General features: G+C 38.9%; 1 protein-coding gene across 2 annotated transcripts in view; it reads left to right on the top strand.

Moving 5' to 3' along the window:
- SERPINI1 (serpin family I member 1) overlaps positions 1–26,735 on the top strand; it is a 46,901-nt gene that overhangs the window by 17,021 nt on the left and 3,145 nt on the right. For both annotated transcript variants that reach the window (XM_082766906.1, XM_082766905.1), the window contains exons 2-8: positions 6,807–7,074; positions 8,864–9,094; positions 11,655–11,849; positions 12,930–13,134; positions 18,912–19,009; positions 24,969–25,055; positions 26,302–26,391. In XM_082766906.1, coding sequence (XP_082623032.1) covers positions 6,825–7,074; positions 8,864–9,094; positions 11,655–11,849; positions 12,930–13,134; positions 18,912–19,009; positions 24,969–25,055; positions 26,302–26,391 — 1,156 coding nt within the window. In that variant the 5' untranslated portion in view covers positions 6,807–6,824. The remainder of the gene's footprint in view (positions 1–6,806; positions 7,075–8,863; positions 9,095–11,654; positions 11,850–12,929; positions 13,135–18,911; positions 19,010–24,968; positions 25,056–26,301; positions 26,392–26,735) is intronic.

The raw sequence follows: 26,735 nt of genomic DNA, 5'->3' as shown, positions 1-26,735 counted from the left end.
TTGTCTTAACTCCTTTTCATATGAGAAACCCATCCATATCACTTACGAATGCTGGAAATGCCCAAAACTCACTACATCAAGACTAACATGCGTGGGAGTGGTCTCATTCAGTGGTGTACAGGACTGACAGCCCCCCTGAACATAAATAGAACATCTATTAAAAATCTATGCCTGACTAAGCTGTTTCTGTGGGACTTGACAGGTAGACCCTTCTGGACTGTCAAAAGCAGATCGATGCAGTATTTGTCTCCAGCTTTGAAGCTCTCCACACTCTGGCTTTGACTTTCTCAAAAGGGCTGCTTGCAGACACCCCCCCCTTCTGAACCTTTGGGATCCCCCACTTCTGTAGTAGCACATCAGCTCTCCCACTTGAGATTTTTTTTGTATTTTTTCTTATTTATAGTTTATTCCTTGTGGGACACGTTGAGGCTGTCACAGAAAAATGCTCTGCCAAAGAACTTGAATGTTTTTCTCCTAGACAGGAAAAACAAATATAGAGGTTGTATATAGGTCCTTAAAATTGCAGGCCTCATAGCAGCAGTTCCTTGGAAGAAAAAAAGACCACCCTAATTGTCTAGACTTGGATTTAGATGTTTGCTTTAGGCTATTCAAATTTAAGTATTTTGGACATAGCTTCTCAGCATCTTCTGCTATTTTTTAATTGGAGCTGAGGGATTATGCCTGAGGAAGCTCAATTAAGACAACTTTGGCTCGCATAATTGCCTCAGCAGGTTAGTGACTCAGTGCCAAGCTCCATGAAAGTTTAAAAACATTTGGGATTTAATGGTAGAAATTGTCAATATGAAAGTTTTCAGTATGTTTTCTTTTCAGATTTCCTAGAAGCTGCTGATATCATGGGGCCTTAAAACCAAGTCCTGAAGGGCTTGCCTAGCTGTGGGTTGGAAAGCAAGATTTCGGTATGGTCCAAGCATTTCCTAGTTTTAGCTCCTGTATGCTAGTGGTTTAAATACCACAGTATTTGATACATTGTTATTGTGCTGCTTTCTAATGAAATTGACCTCCAGGTTTCCTGTTCCAGAAGGCAGCGATTCCATAATTGACAGATGGTGATAAAATCCCATAACTTTATTACTAATGTCTGTGCAGATTGAAATATGAATGTAATTGCACATCTCTGAAACAAACGGAATCAAACGAGCTTAATGATTCTACATCTGTCTGTAGAATCTCCATTTGACAAGGTCATATGCTCACATGAGTGAAGGATAAATGTTTGAGGTAAACATGTTTTGCGAGACAGGAATATAAAAATGTGTGCCCTGATGTGAAGTTGACTTGCTGGCTAAAGGTAATCCCTGTCGTAGCAAGTAGTTTGGCAGGTACTGTGTAAACATGATCATGTACTGCTTGCACTGCACATGATAGCTGTATCTTAATCTCTTATGGACACCTAGTTACTCCCTGTTTCCTCGGGTACATCATCCTGCTTGGCTGTAAGCAATAACACCTCGTGAATTTCATGTCTTGTGTTCTGAAAATCAATACTACTTTTATCTTCTTCAAGAAGGCTCCCGCCTGGTTCCATGTACAAGTATGCCCAAGTGGATTGTGCACACAGACTGTAAAACAGTTGGTAGGATGTACACTTTGTATTTAGCTGCTTGATTACAGTGACATGCCCAAGCTCCTGAGTGGCTCTGTGCTGCTGTGTGCCTCCTGCTTATCCTTCAGGGTAGCTGTGTGTGGCCCTTCCAAATGTGAGCTGCTCCAGGCATCTCCTCTGATCCACTGGTGTCCTCTGGTGTCTTTGGAGGGAGAGTTGTGGCGAGTTCCTAAATGACAATTGTAGTTATGCAGCCCTCTCTCCATGGTACTGTTTGTTGTGATTGCTAGCAAGAGATCAGCAGGAATAAAGAAGGGTTTCTCTGATTGTCCTGTTCGCTAACTGGCAAAGCAGTAGGCTGAATTCACTCAGCATGTCTCCTTCCATAATTTGTCACAGCCGTGATACAATTCTGTTGGCCTTGAGGGGCAGAAGAAGGCACCCAGCTCCAACCAGGATGTAACTCTGGTGTTTTCTGCCCTCCAACAAGCAGGGCTTGCTCCTGAAGTAAATGCATCCATGCTTTACAAAACCCTTCTGCCAGACATGTCTGTTCCTACAGATGCCCTTCTTTACAGGAAAGAATGCAGCCAGTCCTGTCACCATACTTGCTTTTCTTTTACGCACTGCTCAGAAGGAATCAGCAGTTTTTCCCATTTCTGCTTCCCACACTTTCAGTGTTTAGCTTACATGTAGCCAAGAGTAATCTTTAAGGCAACTAATCTTAGTTTAGTCCGTGTTGAGGAACTGAGGCAATATATCACAGTTCTATTTTGTAAAGTGTCTAGGCTTCTAAAGCAGTAAAGGAGTTTCTTTATAAAACCCACAGTCTGAAGGTGTAAAAGACAACCAAAAGAGAACTTTTTTTTCCAACCTGTCTGGCATGCACAAGGTACTAGAATTCGACCCTTAATTGAATTTTTGGCACCTTCCTACTGTGAGTTCAATTCTTCTCGTTGTTTCAAAATTCACGGTGCTTAATTTCTGTGAACTCGGTTTGAGTTTGTCGGTATGATGTCTCAAAATATCCTGGCTTACAGAGGATGCTTGCCCCTTTTTGCATTTTTCTGAAAGCATATGTAATGATCTGAATAGTTCACAGCTTGTGGGTGTGAGGGGGCGATGTTGTTCTACTTCCTCTTAGTCATTCCAGCCTTATGCTTGGAGGAAGGCGAGAGCTATAGTTAATCAGCACTGTATTCTAGCCTATGCATGTTTTTCTTCAAATGTTATAAAATTGGTTTCCCTTCTGCCCATGTACAGGAGTACATCTGTGCTGGCTAAAGGACAAAGAACAGAAGTGCTGCCCTTCCACTGAGCTGGCAGTGATCTGTTGTGGGAATGTGGCAAACTGAATTCCAGGAGCGATGAAACCTTTACACAAGCTTTTGGGGAATGAAACTAGCCTTCAGTGCAAACACCTACTGAATAGCATGTGGCTGGAAGCTCTTTCTGATTATTTTAGGTAGTGTGAGAATTAATAAACAAAAATCAGAAAGAGGAGTGTCTTTCATTGAGATGGGTCCAAAGAACTCTTAAAACCTCCAAAGAGCAAAACCTAAAGAAGCCCCTAGGTGAAACAGACATGTCTCTGTACTCAGAGCACACACCAGGAGGTACAAGTCATCAAATAACATCTCTACAACTGTGCAATAATGTTTTATATGGAGCTGCAGGCATTTTTCAGTTTTTTGAGGCAATACTGCATCATTTAATGTTTTGTTACTGCCTTTTTACTGGGAACTGTTACAACCAAGAACAAAAGTAATGCTCTGACAAACCTGTAGGAACAGATGATTTGATACACAATTGTTTCAAGAAGAGGCTACTGCAAGAAGGGTGTGGGCTGGTTCTTTGATCACCTGGTAGTAGGAGAGAGTGGTATTCATGTTCCAGTTGATTTAAGTTCTGCTTTATTTTAGCATCTGTCACTGGACCTCAGATGAGAAACTTGCATCTTTGGTCTTAATATTTGTGTGTTTAAGGGATGAAAGCAACTCTAACAACTTTAATCATATAGGTAGCTAATAAATGCAAAATGTATGCAGTAACTTTTTAACCAGCTGGCTTCGAATTTTTTAAACTGTTCAGTGTAGACTTCGTATCTTCAGCTGATGCAGTATTTAACTGATTTCATTGTTACAGACAGACTATGACAGACTGCACTGCTGATAAACAGTCTGAAAAGGCTGCCTGGGAAGTCTGATACTCAAGAACTGTTTAACTTCCCAGCCATACGTTGCACAATGTTCAGCTTCGTTTCCTTTGCTTAAAGTATGCTTGTGAGCAGGGTACGGGCATTTTTTAAATGCTCTGTAATTCCATACTGCTGTGGGAACAAGAGTGCCCTCATCCTACTGAAGAAAGATACTAAGAACATGCTGCACTGTAAGTGCTCAGCTGTTTGTTAGATCAAGACCTGCATAAAGAGGCATGCGAAAGCATAAAACCAAGTGTAATATAGCCTAAAGTAAGGTGGAATCAGAGAAGCAGTAACTTATGACTAGAATAATAATTAAGAGAGATTCCCAGTTGTCAGGAAAACAGTGTGCATGTGTACCAGCACAACAGCTGAACTAAAGAATTTACCCTGAATGTCTTGGATTAGATTGAGAACAAAACTTAAAGAAAATTTACAGCTAATCATTTTCACTTTGGCTAGCACAAGGGTTATTCTACAGCCTTTTCCCCACTGACATCCCTCACAGATCTTTAAGATCTTTAGTTTGCTTTAAAACACCTTCCCTCATTTTGTACTTGTGCACTGAGAAAGCCCTTGCCTCACAAATAGCCTGAGAGCGCTGCCACCAAAGGACCTGAGCACATCCTCTGGCTGTGCCTGCCTGCTGCAGTCATCTAAGCCTGCCTAGTAATAGCATGTGTGGCAAGGAGCCGTGGTGGAGTGCTGGATAGCAGCCTCTGCAACTAAAAGGCTGGGGAAACCTACATTTTTAAAACTGAAAATGATCCTAGGTCTTCTGTAACCTTGTCAGCTTGGGCAGTTCAGTGCTATGGCCTTCATATAGGGTGGGAGGGGGAACCCATAGGTGTCTGTGTAATTGCAACATCATTGAGCAACACAAGTTAGGTTAAATTAGGATGTGAGATTCCCCGATTTTACAGGCTAATTTAAAAGCCACAAGGATGCTCTGTGTTCATCCTCAACATAAAAGAGAAGCTGCTGCTTCACTGTTTTTGGAATGTTTTTTTTGGCACACAAATTCATGTGCATGTCACACCTGGCAGGGCTTTTAGGATGAGACAAATACCCCCTGCAAAAAAAGAAAAAAAAAAAAAAAACACAAATCAAGTTGTCTACTTTAAAAAATCGTAATATCTTTGTCAGTAACTAATAAATAGATAGCTTAAAAAAACACTTATATTAAAGTGTTATTAAAAAACTATTAAGGAAGTTGATATTCAGACTATTTTGGACCACAGTTTTTCAGTGTTTGAGGTAAATGGCAGTTGTGCCTCAGTCTGAAGCCTTTCCATTGGGAGGCAGGGGAATGTTAGTTTTATAGTGTGCTGAAATACAGTCACCAAGCACAGTATGGAGCGGGAGCTGTGGGCCTGTGACTTGTTCGGTGCCGTTCCTGAGGAGATTACGAGCCTTTGGTGGAGGTTTTTGATATCTTGTGAAGACTCAAAAAGATTCATCCGGTAACCCAGGGATGAAGTGAAGCCAGCACAGGGGCAGGCTCATTAGGAATTGAGAAATGGAGCGTGTTTCATAGAAATATGTACGCAGTCATCAGAAGGGAGGTGGGGAAAGGGAGGAACAGGCCTCTGGCTTGTGTCTCACTGAGATCCTGCCCTTTTCCCTGCAGCACGTCTGCTGCACTAGTTCATCTGTTTCATTTTCTCACTGAAAAAAAACAAACAAACAAACAAAAGGCTGAGCCATGGCAAGGGACAGGAAGAATCTTAAACAGCGGCCGCATGGGTTGCTGCCAAGGCGCATACGTGCACCCTGTTGCTTCTTGTATTTTCTCAGCTATAAAATGTGAAGAATAGTGCTTAAATTATGTATCGTTTGGTGTTATGGAAGTTAATTATCTAATGCTGCACAGTCCTCTGAAGACGAGATGAGCTATATAAATGTTGTACAAGGCTTACCAAGGGTCTCTGTGTGAGGTGCACAGAAACTCTGGTAACTGTGGAGCTGGGAGAGCTGGGAAGCACGAGGCAGAGGCCCTGAGGCTGGCTGTGTGTGGTCTTCACTTTGCAGAAAAGCAACATCCACTTGAATTTGTCCCATATTTACAGGACAACATGTAAATACTTCTGGACCAGAGCTGTCTACTCTGTTGTGGTAGAGATGCCCTAAGTGTCCAAGGTTTGTAGCTGAAATGCAGGTGATGTCAGCTGGTGTGGCTGCCCCGGGCAGTGGCGGGTTCAGTACCACAGCAGTGGGGAGCTGAAAGGGAAAAAGGAAGATGTGCAGTGTCCCATAAGGTGGAGTTTTGGCGGTGTCACTCGCTGTGTGACAAGCCAAACTGGGCTGGAATGAGAGCTGGTGTTTACTGAAGCTTTTTAGGAAAGCCTGGGTGGGGGTAGATCAGTCAAATGCTTTAGTACCAACCTGTTTTCCCGTTCACTTTCTTGTTACACACAGTAACTTTAGCTCTCCTCTACAGATCTCTGAGCAGGGTTTCTCTCTTAGCTAGCTTACCTAGCCAACTCTTATTATTTACCAACAGGCTTTTTGGCTGCTTGCCGTGGGTTTTGCAACCAAGCAACATCAGGGTACGCTGCCTTTGTCACCAGTGTCAGCGAGCTCTCCTGCAGTGCTTGAAGCAGTTCTACCAGTTCCAGGCTTAGAGCGGCTTAGATGAATAAGTTGCATCTTACCAGAAGGTCAAATGAAAGAATTGTGTTTCTAAGACTCCTTGGTGGATGAAGTGCAGAAATATACACCGATGCCAAATCAGGATTGCTTAACAATACCCTGCTTTAAAGGGAAAAGTAGGAAAGGCGTTGCTGTGCTTTGATGTCTTTTTCTGTAGAAGTTGCATGGGGTCACATAATGAAATAGGCTATTTGGGGGAAAAATAAATGATTCCTTCAGTTCAAAGGGTATATCTATCAGTATCTCCTCCAAATAACTACTGTCTACATTTAGCTAATATCAATAGATTTTTTCCAGACACCATTAAAACTGAAATACTGTTATATTTTCTGAGTGTTATGTATTGTTATTTATAAGATTAACTTATTTCCTCTATATTTCATCTTGCAGATCTTAAAATCTTACAACATGTATTTCCTTGGACTGTTGTCTTTGCTTGTTTTGCAAAGTAAAGCCTTCAAGACAAATTTTCCTGATGAAACTATTGCTGAGCTTTCTGTGAATGTTTACAATCAGCTGCGAGCTGCAAGAGAAGATGAGAATATTCTTTTCTCTCCTCTGAGCATTGCAATAGCCATGGGAATGGTAGAGCTTGGAGCCCATGGAACCACTTTGAAAGAAATTCGTCATTCATTGGGTTTTGACAGCTTAAAAAATGGTAAGGCCTTTTAATCATGTTTTCCAAGGGGCTTTTTGTCTTAAAGAAACAGATAGCAATGCTTGAAAATGCTTGAACCACCATGAAAATTACCCGATCATGTTCATAGATTCTTAATAAGTAGCCTTTTTGACATCTAGTTTCGCCTGAGTCTGCTGAGGTGTGCTTGAGTGGATTCCAAGTCGAAAGATGCCAATTTGCAATCGTGACTTGGGCACCTGAATTTTAGATGACTGCAGTTAGCTATTACCTTTGTTCCTTTCTTCAAAATAAAGATGCTTTTGTCTCTACAGTTGTGAAAAGACTTTTTGGAAGTATCTTTTCTTTAGGGCTTATAATGAAACCTGAAAAGGAAAGCAGTTGTTTTAAGCCATGTTGTTTAGAAGAAAGTATGAAAATGTTGGTAGTTTAACTGATGCCATTATGTCTTACTCTGACAAAACTGGCTTGGTTCTTATAGGTAAAACACATAGATTTTACCGTAAATTCTAGGTCTTAAATGCTCAGTTTGCACTGCATAATACATCATACAGGCTTGCAGGCTAAATTAGGAAATAGAAGCATTTTGGTTGTTTCAGCAACCAAACATGTTCCCCTCAGCCTTGCTGATACACAAGATGCACTTTTAGCAGAGAACAATACTTCTGTGCCATCCTGTTTGTACTATGGGATAAGCAGTCATGCATCTGGATGTCGTGCTGTGAAATGCAAGCATGTTCAATGCAAACCACTCTATTATGACTGCAAATGGAGAAGATCAGCAAAGGAGGAAAAAATTGTTCTGAGAAGTGGTTTCTATGAATTTTGATGTTGGAATGACTGGTTTAAAACTGGAATTAAATGTCTCATTCCTCGAACTTGTTGGACTTTAAGTCCTCAGCAAATGGATATTGGGGAAGGAATTCTGAATATAGTTTAGAAATGAATTATTTGACAAGTTTTCTTGCACCATACCTCTCTGCAGATTATGTCTTTCTGTGGAAGTAACGGTGAATATTGAGTTCTGCAGTTTCTCTAAATGTTGATTAAACTATCCCCTAGCTGTAACTGAGGGAGTTATGCAACAGATTTGAGCCAGATCGTTCACCATTCTTGCATCAGTGCTATTCAGGGAAAGTACTCCAACAATTTGAGATTGGAACATATAATTGAATTCAAATTTTAAGCTAGAGTTTTCAGCTTCAAGTAGGCAACGCAACAGTAAAAGCCTTATGTTTTGAAGCAGACCACATTTTTTGAGTCCCATTGGCTTTTGGCTGCAGGAACAGGTAAACGTCCTATGTTTTTTTTAAATCCATGTAGTACCCTGGGAAATTCTAAACCCAATCTTTGTTGAAGGAACCTTGTGGGGGTCCCTTAGCATCAGAACTTAATTTTCCTTACCAAGCTCCTAAACAGTTTTTAGGAAATAATGAAAATTCTGTTGGCTTTGTGGTGGTAAAGCACAGAAGTATGACTCATAAAAATAATTTTAAGTTACTCCTGGTGTTGAAAGGATTGCTTTTGGTAGCTTTGTCTGTAATGGAGTTCAAATGGATTGTTAATATTGCTAATTATAGGAAGTAGAAAGAATAAGCTCTAAACGTGTTCTGCCTTGCAGATTGTTTTTTCAGATCTGAAGGCGTGTTCAGGTTTCAGTCAATGAGGCTACATGTGCTGATCACTACTGGATTTAGAAACAATTTTTAAAAAAGGAATCTTTTCATAAAATTACTTTGAATTTGCAGCAGAAAAACGTGGAATGACTTTTTCTAAAACCTTCTCACCGAACTTGTTTTTCTTTCCTCAGGTGATGAGTTTACCTTTTTGAAGGACCTTTCTGATATGGCAACTAGTGAAGAAAGTCATTATGTTCTGAATATTGCTAACTCTCTTTATGTGCAGAATGGATTTCACGTCAGTGACAAATTTTTGCAGTTGGTGAAAAAATACTTTAAAGCTGAAGTAGAGAATATAGATTTCAGCCAGAGTGCAGCTGTAGCTACCCACATCAATAAGTGGGTGGAGAATCACACAAATAGTAAGTCCACGTGATTTTTATATACTTCCTGCAGTAAGCATTTGTTGTGTTTCCAGAGTTACACAACATTGTTGAATTGTTACTTTAGTCTTAAACAAAACAGATAAAAGTCAAGATATATCCTCCCATTAAAAAAAAAAAACAAACACATACTGGTATTAGCTCTCCATGCGTTTATATTTTTCCTGTGCAGGGATCATCTGTAATATTTACTGAAGGAGAATGTTTCAATGGTAGTCATTTTAATACTGATTTTGGTATTAAGCTATAAAAAGTAGATAGGTGGTATCGCTAAATGCTTAAAACACCTCTACAGAGGGGTAATTGACCTATGCTTTGGATGTGTGGGAGGATCACACATGCTGAGAAACTCATAGGTACAAGGTACAGAGAAATTGAATACTAATGAATGCTAAAGGTAATTGTAATAAGTGCAAAATCAGACCCTGTAATTTAATCTTTTCCATGTGAGGGAACTAGATCGCATGTTGAAAGGGTATTTGATTGTAAGAATATTGTCACCAGAGTTTTACAACAAAAACGTGTAGCAGGGGAAAGGAGAAAGCATAAAATTACGGATGTAAATGTACCTATTAGATCTGTTTGGCGTGGTGCTTGTTCACATGTGGCATCCCAGAGATGTGACACTTTCTGAATGCATGTGCAGTCAAGGCACGAGGGTGAATTTAGTGCCCCCTTCTAGGGATCAAAGCATAATCTCTTTGCAGTTCATCTGGTGCCCTCTGAGGGATGGATGATATTTTGAGCAATTCAACAGAAATCCAGTTCTAACATCAGTTGTACCATTGTGAAACTGAAGGTACTGGAGCCTCCTTTAGGAACTAACACGCCATCGTTATTGTAGGAGCATTTAAGAATCCATAATGCTGTATGGAAATTTACAGTACCAAAGTGGGAAAACACCTCGTATAATGCTTCTAAACCATTTTTGAAATGATCTAGTTTTTCCAAGGGAAAACGGAGCCTATTATATTTATAATAAATTCTGCCCTTTATCTTAAGCTGCAGAAATAGAGGGAATATAAGTAACACAGCAGCTTGCACAGTGTTTTCAGAGAAGCATGGTGTCTGAGGGAAAAGTAAGACTCTTTTTATAAGAGCACCCAGATCTCATGCTTAATAGCTGCCACATCTGCTGACCAAGCTCATAACCATCATCCTGCAAGGAACTGTCGAGCTAACAAAGGCAGCTATAGGTTTCTCAGCATTAGGTTGCGATAGTAACAGTCCCTCAGCCTAATCTCTGAGCACTACATTTTATTTCTCTCCTGTCTGCCAGCTCTGACAGAAGGCTCATTTTCTCATTAGGTAAGGAGTATAAGACAGTCAGGTTTCCAGTTCCAGCATGTTTAGCATGATGGGAGGCTCAGAGCAGAAAACATAAATGAAGGTTTCTCTGGCCTGAAAAATTAGCATATGTTTGTGTACTAACAAGATGTGGCTGAAAAGCACAAGAGGAAATGATGTACCAAATAAAACAGGAAAAACGTGATGTATATTCCTTATTTTTTCCTTTTTTCCAACCATAAAGTATGGGTCATATCTCATTTTTAAGAATGTTCTAGGTAAAATGCAGTATTAACACCGAACCAAAACAAATACTGCCCTGTGGTACACAAATTTCACTCCAGTTGATAGGTGTCATATGCTCCAGAAAGCAGAATGCAATTTATTTTAAACCATGGGTTAAGAAGTAATAATCAGACTGAGGAATGTGTTTATTTTAACACCTTACACTGCAATATCAGTTAAAAATAGGAACAAGCAAGAAAGCCATCTGAAGTAGGCTGTAATTCTTCAAGAATAGTGACAAATGTGGTTGGTCAGTGCACCAAATTTAACAAACTCAAAATTGTTTTGCTGGAAAGCAAGCTATTTAAGGTGAGTTAAGGCAGGTGAGACTATTCTCATGTAAATTGCTTATTTAGGAGTAGGAGCAAAGCAGCTGCCTTGCTCAGCTGACACACTCCCTTGCACAGAGCAGATGCCGGATGTCTTTCTTTTGTATTTTTCAACAGTTAGTGTCAGTGGAACAAATGCTGAGAACTTTTTTGATGATTAGTCCTTACTAATCAGTGGGATGTTACTTGATTAGAAACTGAGCACTTCAGAATTGGCTTAGGTGAAGTTTCCATAGGTATGCTTATGCACTTGAAGCACCCATGTTAAGTGCTTCTTAGGATTGGAACCTGAGTTTGTAGATGAGCAGACCTTAAGAGCATAATGTTGAACTATATTATAGCACCTGTGTAAATATTTTTGATCCCTTTTCTGCTTGATTTCATTGTGGGCTTATATTTAAGTACTGGTAAAGGAACAGTTGACTAACATGTACTAGATGGAAAGATTTATGCACCTACACTGTGATTTTAGGTTTACAAAACACTGACAGTTTAATTTGAGATTTAATGGAACATCTGAATTGGAAATTACATGTTAGCAAAGCTTTTTATTTTCTTGCTTTTTTTTTTCAAGCTGTCTTAAGTTTTGATTTAATGCTCAATTTGACATGCAGTGTGACAGTTGTTTTTCTTCTTAGATATGATCAAAGATTTTGTGTCATCAAGAGATTTTGGTGCTCTAACTCATTTGGCTCTCATCAACGCAATCTACTTTAAAGGCAACTGGAAATCACAATTCAGACCTGAAAATACAAGAACTTTTTCTTTTACTAAAGATGATGAAAGCGAAGTGCAGATTCCAATGATGTACCAGCAGGGAGAGTTTTACTATGGTGAGTTGGAGATTTAGCAATTTAAATCCAGTAAGTCTTCCCTTAATAGCTTTGTTGCAGTAATACCTATTTGTACTGTTGACTGTTCATCCACCTAGAATTTTAAATGTGGTGTTTGCCCAGTGAAGGGATGCTTATTTGATGCTTTCATAATGTGTGTGTTTCTGTATTATACTGGATAGCAACATATATAATGACATCTTTTATTACTTTTTAGATATGTTTGGTGCCACGTGGGGAATTTCAGAATGTTTATCCATTATCTCTAAACTCTTTACAACTATGGAGCTATTCCTGCTTCTTGCTAAAGTATTCTTGTGCTGTGTTAAAAAATGAATGGACTGGACATTAGGAAAAATTCCTTGACTGTGAGGGTGGTCAAACACTGGAACAGGCTTCCTAGAGCGGAGGTTGATGCCTGAAGCCTGTCAGTGTTAATGAGTCATTTGTATAATGTCCTCATTAAAATGCTTTAACTTCTGGTTAGCCCTGAAGTGGTGATCAGGTAGTTGGACTTGATGATCTTTGTAGGTATCTTCTAGCTGAACTATTCTGAATAAATATAAAGTCTTAGTTTAAGAATAATGCTTGTTCGTTAATGCTCTAACATGCTTAGGTAAAATATGAGTTCTTTGAACAGCAGAGCTAATGATTGTTTTTAGCTTAAGCTTGAGCTCCAGATGGGTTCTAGAGCATCTAGCATGGGCAGTATTTCACTCATTAATAAATTCTCTTCTGAATTTAAAAAAAAAAACAAAACCTCTACCTGTTTCCATGGAACTCTTGGCAGCTTTAACAACTGTTAGAGTTCTCTGTTCAAATAATGGAAGATAAATAAGTTCAGAGGTATGATTACCTACAAACTGTGATTGCCTAAGCTTACCTTCTTTAAGGAAGTGGAAATTGGGCTCAAATCATATGATGGAGAAACCATTATAAATTTTATGTAGGATCGTGGGTCATCTTTAGCTCCAGTACTTAGTAAACATTGCCTAGTATTAACCTTTTATTTTTTCATTATCTCTGGTGTAGACAGAAGGAAACACTACTGATAGCATTTTTTTGTGTATTCTCTTGTAGGAGAGTTCAGTGATGGCTCCAATGAAGCAGGTGGTATCTATCAAGTTCTGGAAATACCGTACGAGGGAGATGAAATTAGTATGATGATCGTTCTTTCCAGACAAGAAGTTCCGCTGGTCACACTGGAACCCCTCGTCAAAGCCTCGTTGATTAACGAATGGGCTAACTCAGTGAAAAAGCAAAAAGTGGAAGTATATTTACCAAGGTGAGAATATGCTCTCATGTCAATAAAGGGGAAAGACTGCATTCATTTTGGTTGAAGCAGCGGAAGAGGTAAAACCTGAACATCTTGAGCAAATCTGTAGTTATGTAGCAGCCGAATGAAGGCTGCTGTGACAAGAGAGCCTGAGGGCATTCAGGGTAGAGTGGTGGTAGTTTGAGCAACAAGTGAACGCTGCATTTGTGTCCCTTCCAGGTGCGTAAGCTCCTGAAAGGATTACATCATCAGAAATATATTCGCCCTGAATGATGGCTCCCTTTTTATTGCAGAGCTCATTATGTTAACCACTCAATTTAGACGGGAGCCATAGAAATATCGCTAGCCTCTATTAACAAAAGCTAAAATGTTTCATTTGGGTACTAATTAGATTACTATTTGCTGCTAATTTAAAAAGTTCTAATGGTGTGTCTATGTAGACACAAACAGCTGAATGTTGAGAGGTAATTCCAGTCAGTCAATTTTTGTCTTTTTTTATTTATAAGGGCTGATTTCTTTTTTCTTTAGAGCAGTAAAACTTGTTTATTTGTAGACATAAGTTATGTGTTCAGTGGTGTATTTACTCAAATATACCACTTTAGTTCTCTTTCCTTGAATTGTTTCATCTGCCTCTAATTGTTTTTTCCATGCTTACCTTATACTTGTTTACTACTGTGTTGTTGGTTCATAATACTCCTTAAGTGATTCATAATGATTTAATTGAAGCGTTGATATAACAATATGGCACAAGCTTGGTGTGGATTACCCCTACATATTCAGCTTTCTGTGGTGCTGTGCAAAACAGTACATGGAAGAAGAAAAATATAGTGAATTCTTTTAATCACTAAAATAGTTACTGTTTTCATGTGATTTGGAGATTTGGGTTGGTCATATTTGACAAGTAAAGAGCAGGCCAAGAATTCCTGCTTTTTATCAACTTAGTAAAAACCATTCTCAAGGAGCTATCTGCAGCGGAGCACCATAAACCAAGTGCAGCCAGGATAAATTAGGTTGAGATGGACTGGTGCTGTTGGCATGCCCTGATTCCAGCTCAAGATAGAATTCTGCTTCTCTTTAAAGCCATTATGCTTGGAGTCACCGTGAGGGATCAGCAGCATTTTGGGGCTCTGTATCTTTGTCCTGCAGTAAGTGCTCCTTTTTTTTTTTAGTAGTATTTCATTTGAAGAAGGCACAGCAGCAGAGATGCACCGCAGATTTTGTACAGGCTGAGCCTAATGCACAGTCTTGGTGTCTTGTGTTTTTTTTTCACCTGGAGTTTCATTTCCCAGGAGCTGTGAGCAGAGACTCCAGGTTTCTCTGCAGCCAGAATCTCAGACATGAGTTGGAGGTTGAGGTTTTGTGTGGTCATATAACTTCCTTATTTATTCTGTGCCCAACAATTCTTTCCTCAGGCTAGTTTTCATGCATGTCACTCATTTAAGAACCTCAAAGAACTTGGTAAATGTTTTCAAACTGAGGCTATACAGAGGTAAAACAGGTACAACCAGGTGCTGATTACCTTCAGTGTTTTCTGATTATAAGATAGCTCTCATGAGCTTGAAACACCATGCGGTAATACTGCAATTTCCTTATAAAAATTAAAGATTGATTGCATGTTCCCAAGGTGTTGGATTTCCATTAGGGGTTTGGAGGGTATCTGCAGGATTTTTATCAATGCTCTAAATAAAAACTTCATAAATATTTTATGCTCTGACTCAGGAAGGCATGTTATGAAATGTGGCCTGCAGGCTCTGTCCACTGAGAAACTGAAAGCAGCAGTGGAATAAAATTAAATTTTTATATCCTGGAAGATGCTATCCAATTATAAAGTGAACATTTTTTAAACTTATACACTTGTAATAGGGCCTGAACAACTAGCCAAAGCAGAGTTAATCACAACTTCCCAGTTTCTGTCTGCATTATCTGTGTGCAAATGAAATTGCATATTACGCCTCTTAATAGCAAACGAGAGATTTGTACAGAATTGTTAAATTATACTTTCTCATTTTCATTTTCAAATCATTGTTTCCAGCTTAACTCAGACTAAAGTGATCAACAATTTAATCCGTTTTTTCCATAGAAGTGAAACAGACCATGAATCTAATTTACAAAACTAACAATTTATTTGAAGAACACAGGAGGAACTGCTACCTAGTGACAGTACCACAGTCTGCAGATCGCCTCCTAAAGACTGTCCTAGCACGCTTGGCTTTCCACAATGACCTTCCTGCTTTTGTGTTCATTGAAAGAGTCTTAAAAATGCCTGAGATGGTGTTGAAATAAATTTCTTTGTGTGATTTTTTTTCTATTTCTATCAAAAAATCCAGCCATTATCCCTTTTTAACATGCTGTCTTGAGTTCCCTTCTTATGAGGCCATTCTTACTGTTCTTGGGATGCGATCACAGGAGGTGTAGAACTGCACTGCTGAAATAAATACACACTTAGCCAACGTCTGCAGCTTATCTTTAGCCCTGGACAGAAGGACTTTGCCTGAGAAAGAGCCATAACCTGCCTTGCTCTGCTTGGTTAGAACAGCAGCGTGGTAGGATTATTGTTGTTTGATGTCAGTCTATTAAATTATGCAAGCTAGTTCTACCACCTCAGGACAGCCTTGCTGAAATTCCAGCTGAAAACTTGGAATTGATGTCAGCTAGCAGCTTGGTATTATAGGCCGCTTACTAAGCTGAAATAGTGGTTCAGATCCTGAGGGCCTCTTTTCCAAGCAAGAAATTGTTGATTTCTTGAAATGGAGCTATTCCTCTGCTTCTTGTTCTGCAGAATGCAGTGTATTAGAACAAAACTGAGAACCTGGAATTTCTTGTGCTTTCTCACTCAGAATTTATAGTAATTTTTGAAATTCTAGCCTCTGGGATGAATTGCATTAGACTGTAGTTCACTTCTGCTGTGTAACTAGAAAGTGTGCTCAGTCCCACATGATCCTGAACACCTAAGGACTTCAGTAAAAATTCAGCATTTCAGAAGGGCTGCACAGCCTCGTACAAGATGAAGCTGTCTTTTCTGCCTTGAAAGTCTGTAAACTGGAAGAAAGCCTGAAACAGTTAGTGCTTTATATAAACCTAAAGCTTCAGGTACACAACAAAGGAGACTGTCAATGACATAAATGTGTAATTTGAATCTAATGCTGATGTAAGTTTTAAGTTTGAAAAACATGAAAATATCTTTCTCTGCTCAGCTCTCCAGAGAGCTGCTTTAGTTTCTCAATCTAATACTGCTTCCAAAGCATCTTTCTGTCCTTCATTTTGTGTGGGAGTGACCCAAAGATAATGGAAATGAAGGAAAACATTTTTTTGATCAGCTTTTTTGGACTGCATTTTACATATAGGAAATGCTTCACAAAGGAACATTGGGGTGGGGAGCTGAATTCCCATCTTCACTTCTTGTTGTCTTGACTAATAGCAAATGGGTAGTCACTATCCCTTACCACTATTCCTGCTGAGTGCTTCCTAAGGAGGCCTGTGGGAGCTTGTAGCCATGTACGTGTGTGTTGGTGAACCTTCCGGAACTGCTTAGCTCTGAAAGCTCTCCTTTTGACTCAATAAAGCAGTCTTTCCATTTCTTTTCTAGCCCTATGGTGAAAATGTTCCTCGCTTTCCCTTCAGTGGCTGTGCTTTCTTACTTCCATTCAGTCTTTAATGCTCCCAGTTGCAACTTGACTTCTGATACCGAAGTACTGAAATTCACTTCTCATGCTATTTTCAGCATCAGAAACACCTGAAAGATTGTAGGAAAAAGGCCATCTGTTTTGTTACAGGGAACAGATACTGCAGATAACCGTGGGCTGGGGCTAGTATCGTGTAGTTCAGCATTGCCAAAGTCTGGCCATACAGCAAATACCTGGCTTGGGAAATGAGGCTGGGTTGTAGATATTTGAAATGAAAACTGACATCACCGGCTATAAGAAATACGTGGAAATCTAAATATTATTAGAGCTTGTCTATAACTCATTTTAGTATCTGAGAAAATAGGGGAGATACTATTTTTGAGTGGTGGCTCATTTAGATTGCTTTTTTGACCACATGAAACTTCTTAATTGTCACAGTTCTGGGCAATCATTCATTAAGAAAAGCTTTCTATTTTTATTTACCTGTAAAAATGCTGCTGTGCTGATGCATTCCGTGCCAGAACACCTGAGAAGCTTCCTCTTGGACATAAATCTTTTGGTCTCCTCTGATTCTTTTGAGAACTGCCAAAACAATAAAACCACAAGTATCAGTTCTGTTTTATTCCAGGCACAGACTGGAATTCATCTGGACAGGTTACATGACCACATGCAGTGCAATCAGTGATTTGTCAAACCTGAACTCCCTCCGGATCTTACTTTAGCTTGCATAAAATCCTTCTCTGAGTAATGATTAACATTTATTCTATCGCGGATCATTATGAATGCACTTGGTGTAAGGAAGGAAGATCCACTTGACTCTTACTGAGTCATCTTTTGATGTCCAGGTTATTCTTTTTCAAGCTGCCAGGGCTTGTACATGCAGACATATCACTCATCCAGCTTTTCATCCGCTGTTCACTGCTCAGATTTCTGGATTATACTTTCTCCTGGAAAGAACATGTTCCTACATGTAATTGAGGAAGCTTAGTCCTGGAGAAAATAAAAAATATATATAGGAAATTGCACAGAAGAATATTTTATTTTCTTTGGATCTAGCGCAGACAAGACCCTTCACTAAAGAGTACAGTGTAATTGCAGAGTTGTTTGTGACTAAAAGGTTTGCTGGAGAAACTAACAATACTGTATGTACTATATATTTTGCTGTACACTTGCTGTAACCAGTCATTGTCAACGTAATTTAAATCTTTAATGCTGTCATTCTACAAAGAACTCACAACTCTGCTCAATTTGTCTCTTGTGTCTGTAGACTTCTGGCACCTTCAGGGCAGGGCTGCCGTTGTATTTTGACACATTTCATTGTTTCTGTAGCTGCCCAGTCTGTTTCTGCCCATCTACAAACCTTGCGTCCGTTCATTTTATGAATACCAGGCATAAGTTTTTAGAATGTTTGAAAAGTCTTTGCAAATGGAACAAGCTCTTGGTTGAAATCTTGCCCTCAGGATAAATCTCAATTTGTGCTGCCTGCCAGAATAGCAATGTAACCTAGAGCACAGGTTTGCAAGCTAACCCCGAAGTCCCCAAAGTCTTGGCAGGTGATCATCACAAGTGCATTTGCACTAGCAATTATTTTTGTTTTGCATTCATATTCAAAACCCAATTAGAACTTTGCTACAGCAGTAGTTAGACGCAAAGTCAGCAATGCTTTTGTGTTCGTGGTGTTCTATTAGTGTTCATAATTGTTGGTCTTTGCTTAATCTGACTAAATAAAAATGGAGCATCCTTTCCTATTCTTTCTTTGCCAACAGCTGCCTGTGAAGTTTTTACAGTCCTTTGTCTTATTTATTCCATTCTACTGTGTCTACAATTAAATTCAGCTCTTACAGTAAACCTGTTGTGTAAGACTCGAGCGTTTTGCATTTAGCTGCTGCATAATTTTGTTCTGAGGTTTTATGGTCAGGGACTGTATGTACCATCAGCATGTTTTTAACTGCTCCTGCATTAGAAAATATTTTTGCTGTGAAAGTAAACTAACTTATTTGTAAGCATTTTTATACAAAGTGTCACTGCTACACAACTAGTGCTGAATCTCCTGCTTTATGTTATTTACCTCAGTCCTTTAATCATCATTAGCTAGAAATTTTAATCTTTAATTTAGGTACTGTTTCCATTCTGATTTTTGCAATTTTCTGTTATGTTCTCCAGGTTCACAGTGGAACAGGAAATTGATCTGAAAGATGTCTTGAAAGGTCTTGGAATTACAGAACTGTTCAGCCATAGCGCTGACCTCACTGCGATGTCGGGTAAGAGGTTCTTGTTTTGTCTTCCAAGATATATGAGGAAGTACTAAAATCATCCGCCTAAAGATAACATTCTATAGAGTTTATCAGTTGTTTTGTTTCTTAAATAAAAACTACAAAAAAGCTGTTAGCAAGTTCTTGATCTCTTGGGATTTGGGGATGATGTATGAGTACTTTCACTGTAGGAGCCGCTGGGGCAGGGAAGCAATCCATCAAGGTGGGAAGGAGTATTTTGACCTGGGAAAGTTAATTCGGGGTGTTTTACAATTGAGTCTTACTAGAAATTTAGAGAGTTCAGTACTATGCAAGAAGCAGATCCATGTTAAAGCAGTGTGTGGCTTCAGTGTCTTGATGGCAGATGGGGTTCATGCACCACAGGGGTTGTCATCTTTCATCTCCAGAGGCTATTTGTTCATGGTAATAAGAGCTTTCAGTTCTTGTACAATTAGTCATCTCCCCAGACACCTTCTGTATAGGAGCAGCACAGGAATGAAAATTCTGAGATAAACAAATGTATGCTGCTTGTTTTCATTATGTTGTCAAGACTATTTTCAGAAGTTGAAATATCCAATACATGTAAAAAAAAAAATAGTTGGACAGGATATTTTTATGCATTTAATACCTTCTAAAAGGTATGGAAGTGTTTAAAAAAATGTATTTGAGTGACCTTCATATAAAGTTTCTTCCTTTGTTTGTAAGACAAGTAGCCACACAAGCGGTACATTTAGCATGGTCTGTCCAGACCTGAGGTGTGGCAGACCAGGTCGTTCTCTGTCTAGAAACATGCTACCAGTGTGGGATGATGATGATGGTTCTTGTAATTGATGCTTGTAGACACCTCCCTGTATGTGTTCCTGCCCTATGGGTTGCTTTCTAATCAGCCAGACATTTGCTTAGCTGATGGGAAATAACTGCTGCTAATGGGCTGATCCTGGAAGCAAACACACTGGTGTGGCTTGTTCAAGGTGGTGCTAATGAAGGGGAACCTTCCTATAAAACTGGCAGAAAAATGCTTAACACTTTCATCTCCTTTTCACTTTTAAGTTTGAAATGCTGTTTATAGGCTGTCGTGTAGCCTATCCTGCTGTTTTGCTGCTTTGACTTTTCCTGCAAAATGATGGGAAAAGCTAGAGTTAGCTCATGCAAAAGTAATTTGCATAAATGAATAATGCTTCCCTAAAATCAGTTTTCTGAAGAGAAATACTTCTGATTTCTCTGTTGCCCCAAAGAAAAGTAAGCTTTACAATAACTTCTGGTCTGTGTATGGAAAAAAAATTTATTTGAGGAAAAGTACCAAGGAGAATAGAAAATGCACAGTGCAGGTTTAACTGCAAAGGCAGCTCTTGGCTCTTATTTCATTTAAAATATGCCTAAATATCAGTGAAATATCAACTGTAGCTGAGGTAAGCAGAAAGATTGGAACTTGCTCATGCTTTAATCCATGTGACTAATGGCTTGTTTAAAGTTTTATATTTTTTACAATTGTGCCATATAAAATCAAAATACCATGTTTTGCATAAATGAATTAACTCCTCTACCATTTAAAGAGTAACTTCTTTATTAAATGTAGAGCAGTGTATGGAGAGAAATCATGAGTTTTACTGTAACATTCTTACCTGTCACTTAATAGAGCACGTGCCACCAGGTAACAAAAAAGGTCTTTGATAAATTAAGAATAAGAATGTTTTTGAAATAATCCTTAATGAAAACCCTACTGTTCATGCTATAGAGATGAATTTTCAAGTAATTAAAATATGGACGATGCTCCGCACTTCTAATTTCCCCAATGTAAAATGGGGATGGGGAAGAAGGAAAGAAAATGATGAAGGGAAATGTTATAAGCTTGCTTTTGCAACTACCTGAATAATGTGTCAGCTAATAAGGAGGTTGAAGCCAGAAATTTACATGCAGTTCAGTGTCAGCCCTCTGGAAAACTTGCCACTTCATGAAACCTTAAATGAAAATATTTGAAGAAAATGTTTGTCTCAACACTTTTTTAATTTGGGAAGAAAATGAGACTTTTTGAGAAATAGTTGCATTTAAAAATACTCTCCTCCCCCTCTCTTGTTGCTGTTGCCTTTGGATTGTTGTCAAGGAAAGCCTTCTGCAGTTTCAACAGCCCTAATCCTGTAATCAGATCCAGGCACAGATTGTTGACTTCAGTGAAACTCTATGTGGGTTTAGTGGATATAAATCAAATTGCAGGATTAGACTGATTTTTCAATATTTATTTTACTTTTTACACTCAATCTGAAAAATGGAAATAGCTGAGTCAGTTTTACCTTCCAGGATGTCTGGATTGTGAGCAACCAAGTAAAGTATTAATCTAGATGCATGCTGTAGATACAGCTCTTGCAGAAATTATTTGTCAATATACGCAGGTGAGTAGGAGGACATTCAAATATATCTAGTTTCATGTATTCTGACTCACTTTCAGTAAAAAAAAAAAAAAAAATCTTTAACAGATTTCAATCTCTGATTTTATCAGGTGTTCAAAATAACCAAACCTGGAATTCAGGAATAAACAAATCTGGAAACAGCTTCTTGTATTTGGGGCTTTATAACTTACACAGCATGTGATCTTGCAGCTTGAGTATCTTGGCACCTCTTGGGGCTTACACTTGAACTTGCAAAGTTCCCCTTCTCTTTCAAATGATTACAATATTTTACTGTTATATAATGCCTTAAATGGCAAATGCTTTTAAACCTCAAGGTGTCGTGCACTGTGGGGACCAGTGAAGTGATTTTAATGACTTGCTCTCCCAATACAATGTAGTTGGAAGGGAACCATCCCAGTAAATGGTTCTTCAAAGTCTTGGCTGAGGAAGGTATCATTTTTCTGGGGCAACCTAAGCTGAAAAAGCCAATAAATATGCATGCTTAAAAATGAGACTTGCAGAGCAACCAGTTGGCAACTCTGAGTAGGAGTTTGCAAGCATATGGAGTGTAGTGACAAATGAAATGTGATGCTAACAGAGTCATGTACATTAGAAGTAAGCCTCCTACACATTAATGGGTATCTAGGCTAGGGTCCTGCAGAAGGCTTACCCTGACACCAAATCTGCATGGGTCTTTTCTGAGGTGATAGCGGTCAAATCACCTCTGTGAAAATCTGTATTCAAAGAAGGTGCTGGAGAAAAATGGCATGATAGTAGATACTCAGGTAAGCCCCACCTCTTCCACAGCTGAAATCATAAGGGAAAGATATAATGTTGTATATGATAAAGTACTGCAGGCAGTGACTTGACAATCACGGAGTACAGCAAGGAAGGATGTCTGAATACCAGGTGACAACATTATCCTCCCATATGGAAACAGATTTGCTTCAGGGAGAGATAAATGAGAGGGATGAGATGGTGGCAATATAAAGAAAATAGTCTAGAGAAGGTAAACTGGATGTGGAATTGCTATTTTCACCATCCAAGGACAAAGATATCTATTGGAGTGAAAGACAAGAAATTGAAACTAAATAAAGTACCCCTCTTGTGGAAAATTTAACCACGGAAATCTTTGGATATAGTTTGAGGTCATGAGGTTGATAGGATTAAAAAAAAAAAAATGCTTCAGGGCAATCAAAACTATTCATACTGTGTTGATTAGGCACCCTATACATCCTGTGGATTAGAAACTTGGTTTAGTTTATAAGGCATGTGCTGAGTAAGAGGAGGTTTTTCTCTCAGGGGTAAATTATGCAGTAGCTTTTGTCTGAGACTTTTATCAGGTACTGAAGCAACAAAAAGACTATAGCTGGAGTAGTGCGCTAGATCAGGTGGAGATATCAGTCTCATCTTCTATGGAACTTGTATTCCTGTTAGCAATATATTACATTTCTATCCACAGATCCAGAATACCCTTATAACTAGGCTTGTTTTTATAGCTCATGGTAAATATTAGCAATGTTTGTGTTGGCTGAGTTAAGGCCCTATTTCGTAACACTCAATAAGCTCATTAGATGGAGACCGATCTCATAAGGTGCTAAGTGTTCTGCCTAGAAATATACCTCAGAGTAACGTAAGTGCCATGCTATGTGGAGTCAAACATACAGGACGAAAATGGGGAGTGTTGCTGTGAATATTACAGGCCACAGGAACAGGCTAAGTACTGTAATAAAAACCATGATTGAAATGGGTGATTAGGGTAAGTGTCAAAGTCTTTGTCTAATAAACGTAAATATTTATTTGGGTTGAAGATAAGCTCTGAAACAGCATTTTTCTCTGAAGGTTGCAGAGTTTGTTTTCTTCTGGTATGTGTTGTATATAAGCTTAAGTGCTCAATAGAGCAGCGGAATGGTCTTGAGCAAGGATAGCAAAATGCAGCTGCCTGGAATGAAGAAATGGGCAGAACTGACCAACACGCTTACCAGGAATCCTGTTAACTGACATGTTCACAAAGTCAGTGCACACAATGCAAGATGTGCAATAGAAATCAGATTTGCAGGGGTCTGTCACCCTCTTTTGCCTGGTCTATCTGGAAATGTTCTTGCACATCCAGGGCTTGTTCTAAAACGGTTTGGGGAAACTTTGGTCTTAATGCATTTGTAAGAATGGAAGCTTTAGAGGATGGCAATTAAGCACCTGATCCGAGTGTTCAGCTATTTTTACAGATAGCACTCAGGGCTTGGAAGGGCTGTTGGTGTTGGGATGTAAGCACAGCTTTCAGGTGGTGTTTCCCTTAACAGAAATGAGTTAAGGAGAGTTACAGACACAAATGCTGGGGGGATTGTGCTTAGTTTTCAAGATAATTGGACGCTGCATGTCCCACGTTTTACAGCAGCAATGGAAATTTTATCCTAGCTCTCAACATCTGAAGGCTTGGATCTGATGCCTAGAATTGCTAATATTTAGCAATCTAGTGTGTTTTACTAGATACAGTCTCAAAGGGGATCATCTGGGGCTTTTGGTGGAGAGTTTTAAGTTAAGCAGCTGAACTATGAGGTCTAGTTCACTCTTATGTATGTAGCAGAAGTGAGACCTGCCAGGAGAGACATTTTAAACTATTGTCTCTTGTGGTTTTGGTTCGTGTTAGTATTACATCTGCCGGCTGTAGCTGTGCAAGCCAAAAAAAATGAATAATAATTAGAAGAAAATAGTCCCAGCCTTTCCCCTCTTACTCAGTCTTCAGCTCGAATTCTGGCATTGAAGGATCAGAAATGCAAAATGGCATCGCTGTCTCACTGGGGTGGTTAGATTAGATTTTCATGGCTGTGTAACTCCCTGTTGAGAAAGCTTTTATTCCTTTCCTAACTGCCAGTTGTGCTCTGTCATTACTGTGCGTTTTATGCAGGTACAATAAATGTATATCTAATCCTCATTATGTCGTACTGATGAAACTTAGTCAAACTGATTAAATGGTGTAATGTATTGCTTCCTGCAAGGTGCTGACTATTTCAATAGGTCTGATCACTTAGACACCGAAGAAAAGTAATGAAACATCCACTGACTTAAGAAGGAGTAGGCTTGGACCTGAATTAAAATACTGGGAAAGAAGGATGGAAAACAAGACTGAAAAAAATCATTTTTCTGGTGATTTTTATTGCAGTAAATAAATTTAAAAGAAACTGAAGATTTGTAATGGCAAGAAAGAAAATACCTGTTTTTTTCCCCAGACAAAGTCTTTCTCTATAATTATTTGTATTACAGTGTCATAAACCCTTTCCCCAGTAATACATTCAAAATCTTGAATGCAAGGATTGTCTTTTACTCTGGTTTGTTGGTGCTCTAGGTATTGCCATGCTATTCTAATACATATAGGGTAGAAGAGCACTAGGGTCTTGAACAAGGTAAAGGGGCCTGTTAAAGGCGATGGCAGAAGGTATTGTAATGCAAGTCCTACGTACAATGTTCTTATCGTTCCCTACTTGGTATAGAGGGTGGATAATAGTGCTAGGGTTTGGGGCTGTGTTTTTTCCTAAATGCTTCATTTTTATTGAGCTGCTTGAAATATATTTCTTTTTCCTCTCCAGATAACAAAGAACTTTACCTGGCAAAGGCATTTCACAAGGCTTTCCTAGAAGTTAATGAGGAAGGATCAGAAGCTGCTGCTGCCTCAGGTACCTGACTGAAAAGCAGAACGAATTCAAATGCTGAGTTATTCTGTGTTAATTAATATTTTAAAACTGACTTGCTGGAAAGCCAGGAAAGCTAAATAGCATGTAGCATGGAGGCAGAGCACAGCAACTATATTCCTCATCAGAAGAGAAATTTGGGAACAAGTGCTAGCGTTTTCTTATCATGGTGTGTTTCACAAAGTTTGGAGCATCCTGTGAAAAACCTTCAGTATTTTGCTTATGAGTGTTGGGGGTAGGGGAGACAGACTGCAGATTGTATCTTCATGGAACTTGAGCATTCATAAACATTCATAAATTTTGATCTGCTAATTGAGAATGGTTGAAAGCATTTGATCTAGAGTAGTTAGGAGCTGAGAGTTGTTGCAATTGCATTTTGAGCTCATTTACAGAGAAGCAAGATGGGAAGTGATGAATGAAAAAAAAAAAAAAAAAGCTCTCCAGTATTACTCCTAGGAGCCCAGGTTGTTAGTTTACGTGAAAATAAGTTCCATTTCATATCATTACCTGGTTTCTAATTGCCTCAACTCCTACCTTTCTTTGAGGAAGGGAAAAATGACTGACTTGCTGATGAATATTAGAAACTGTTCTAGATTGTAACATTAACATGGACAGGGATTACTGTCATGCATGAGTCTTCATTGTCAGTGCAGTGAAACTGTAAAAATAAATGAAACATTGGGAGATAATGCCCTGGAGAAATCCATGCATCACCAAATAAAAATAACGAAGAGCAAAATTCTGTACAACTCCCACTTAATTTTACCCTCAACCTTTGCATTGTTTAAAGATTCAAGTGAAGCTAGAAGCTGCAAGATCAGCCAGTTTAGTTTTATTCTCTGTAGCTGTTAAGGGTTACCTTTTCCTATCAAAGGCGGGCTAGAAGCTGTTTAAAAGAGGTCAGGAGTGCTGTCTAACATAATGCATTTTCTTTCTACAAGTAAGCAGGTTTCATAATTTCTCTTAAGGTTCTGCATCTTAAATCATAAACTGTTCCCTCAGCCTGGGAAATTGTACCACTTCATTCCTAACATTTCTTAAAGCACAACTAGGCATGCAATTATTATGGAGGTCATTTTAATTTTTGGTTAGATTGCACAATTTCTTGGTGACATTCAGTGCTGGGGTTTGGTACTTCAGTGTCTCCTCATCAGCCTTACAAGTATCTTTCATGAAGAGCAGGAGAGAATGTGCAGTGATGCTTCAGTTGACTATGTCCTTTCTCCTTTAGGAATGATTGCAATTAGCAGAATGGCAGTGCTGTATCCCCAAGTCATAGTTGATCATCCCTTTTTCTTTTTGGTCAGGAACAGAAGAACAGGTGAGATTTTTTTCACTCTTCTACATCTTTCACCAGTGTATCACCAGGGTTACAAAAGCAAATAACATATTTTGATCAACAAATTGTCCTTGTATTACAAATTTTCCTCAATTTGTATTGGAATTCCTAACATTGAAAGATCGAGTCTATGTCCACTTCATGTCTCTCCAAATACAAAACTGAAATTTGAATCATGAAAAATACTCAGCTCAGTGATTAAAAGCCCCAGGGAATAAAAATTCACCATTTTTATCAGAATGCAATGTTACTGCCCTGAATAACCATAATCACTGTATTCCGTAAGAGCTTCGCTGTGGGAAGAGCTGTGCTCCTAGTACTGAGTG

This window comes from Aythya marila (assembly GCF_965140915.1).
Source record: "Aythya marila genome assembly, chromosome: 9".
Classification (NCBI taxonomy): domain Eukaryota; kingdom Metazoa; phylum Chordata; class Aves; order Anseriformes; family Anatidae; genus Aythya; species Aythya marila.
This window is presented reverse-complemented; position numbering and strand designations above follow the sequence as displayed.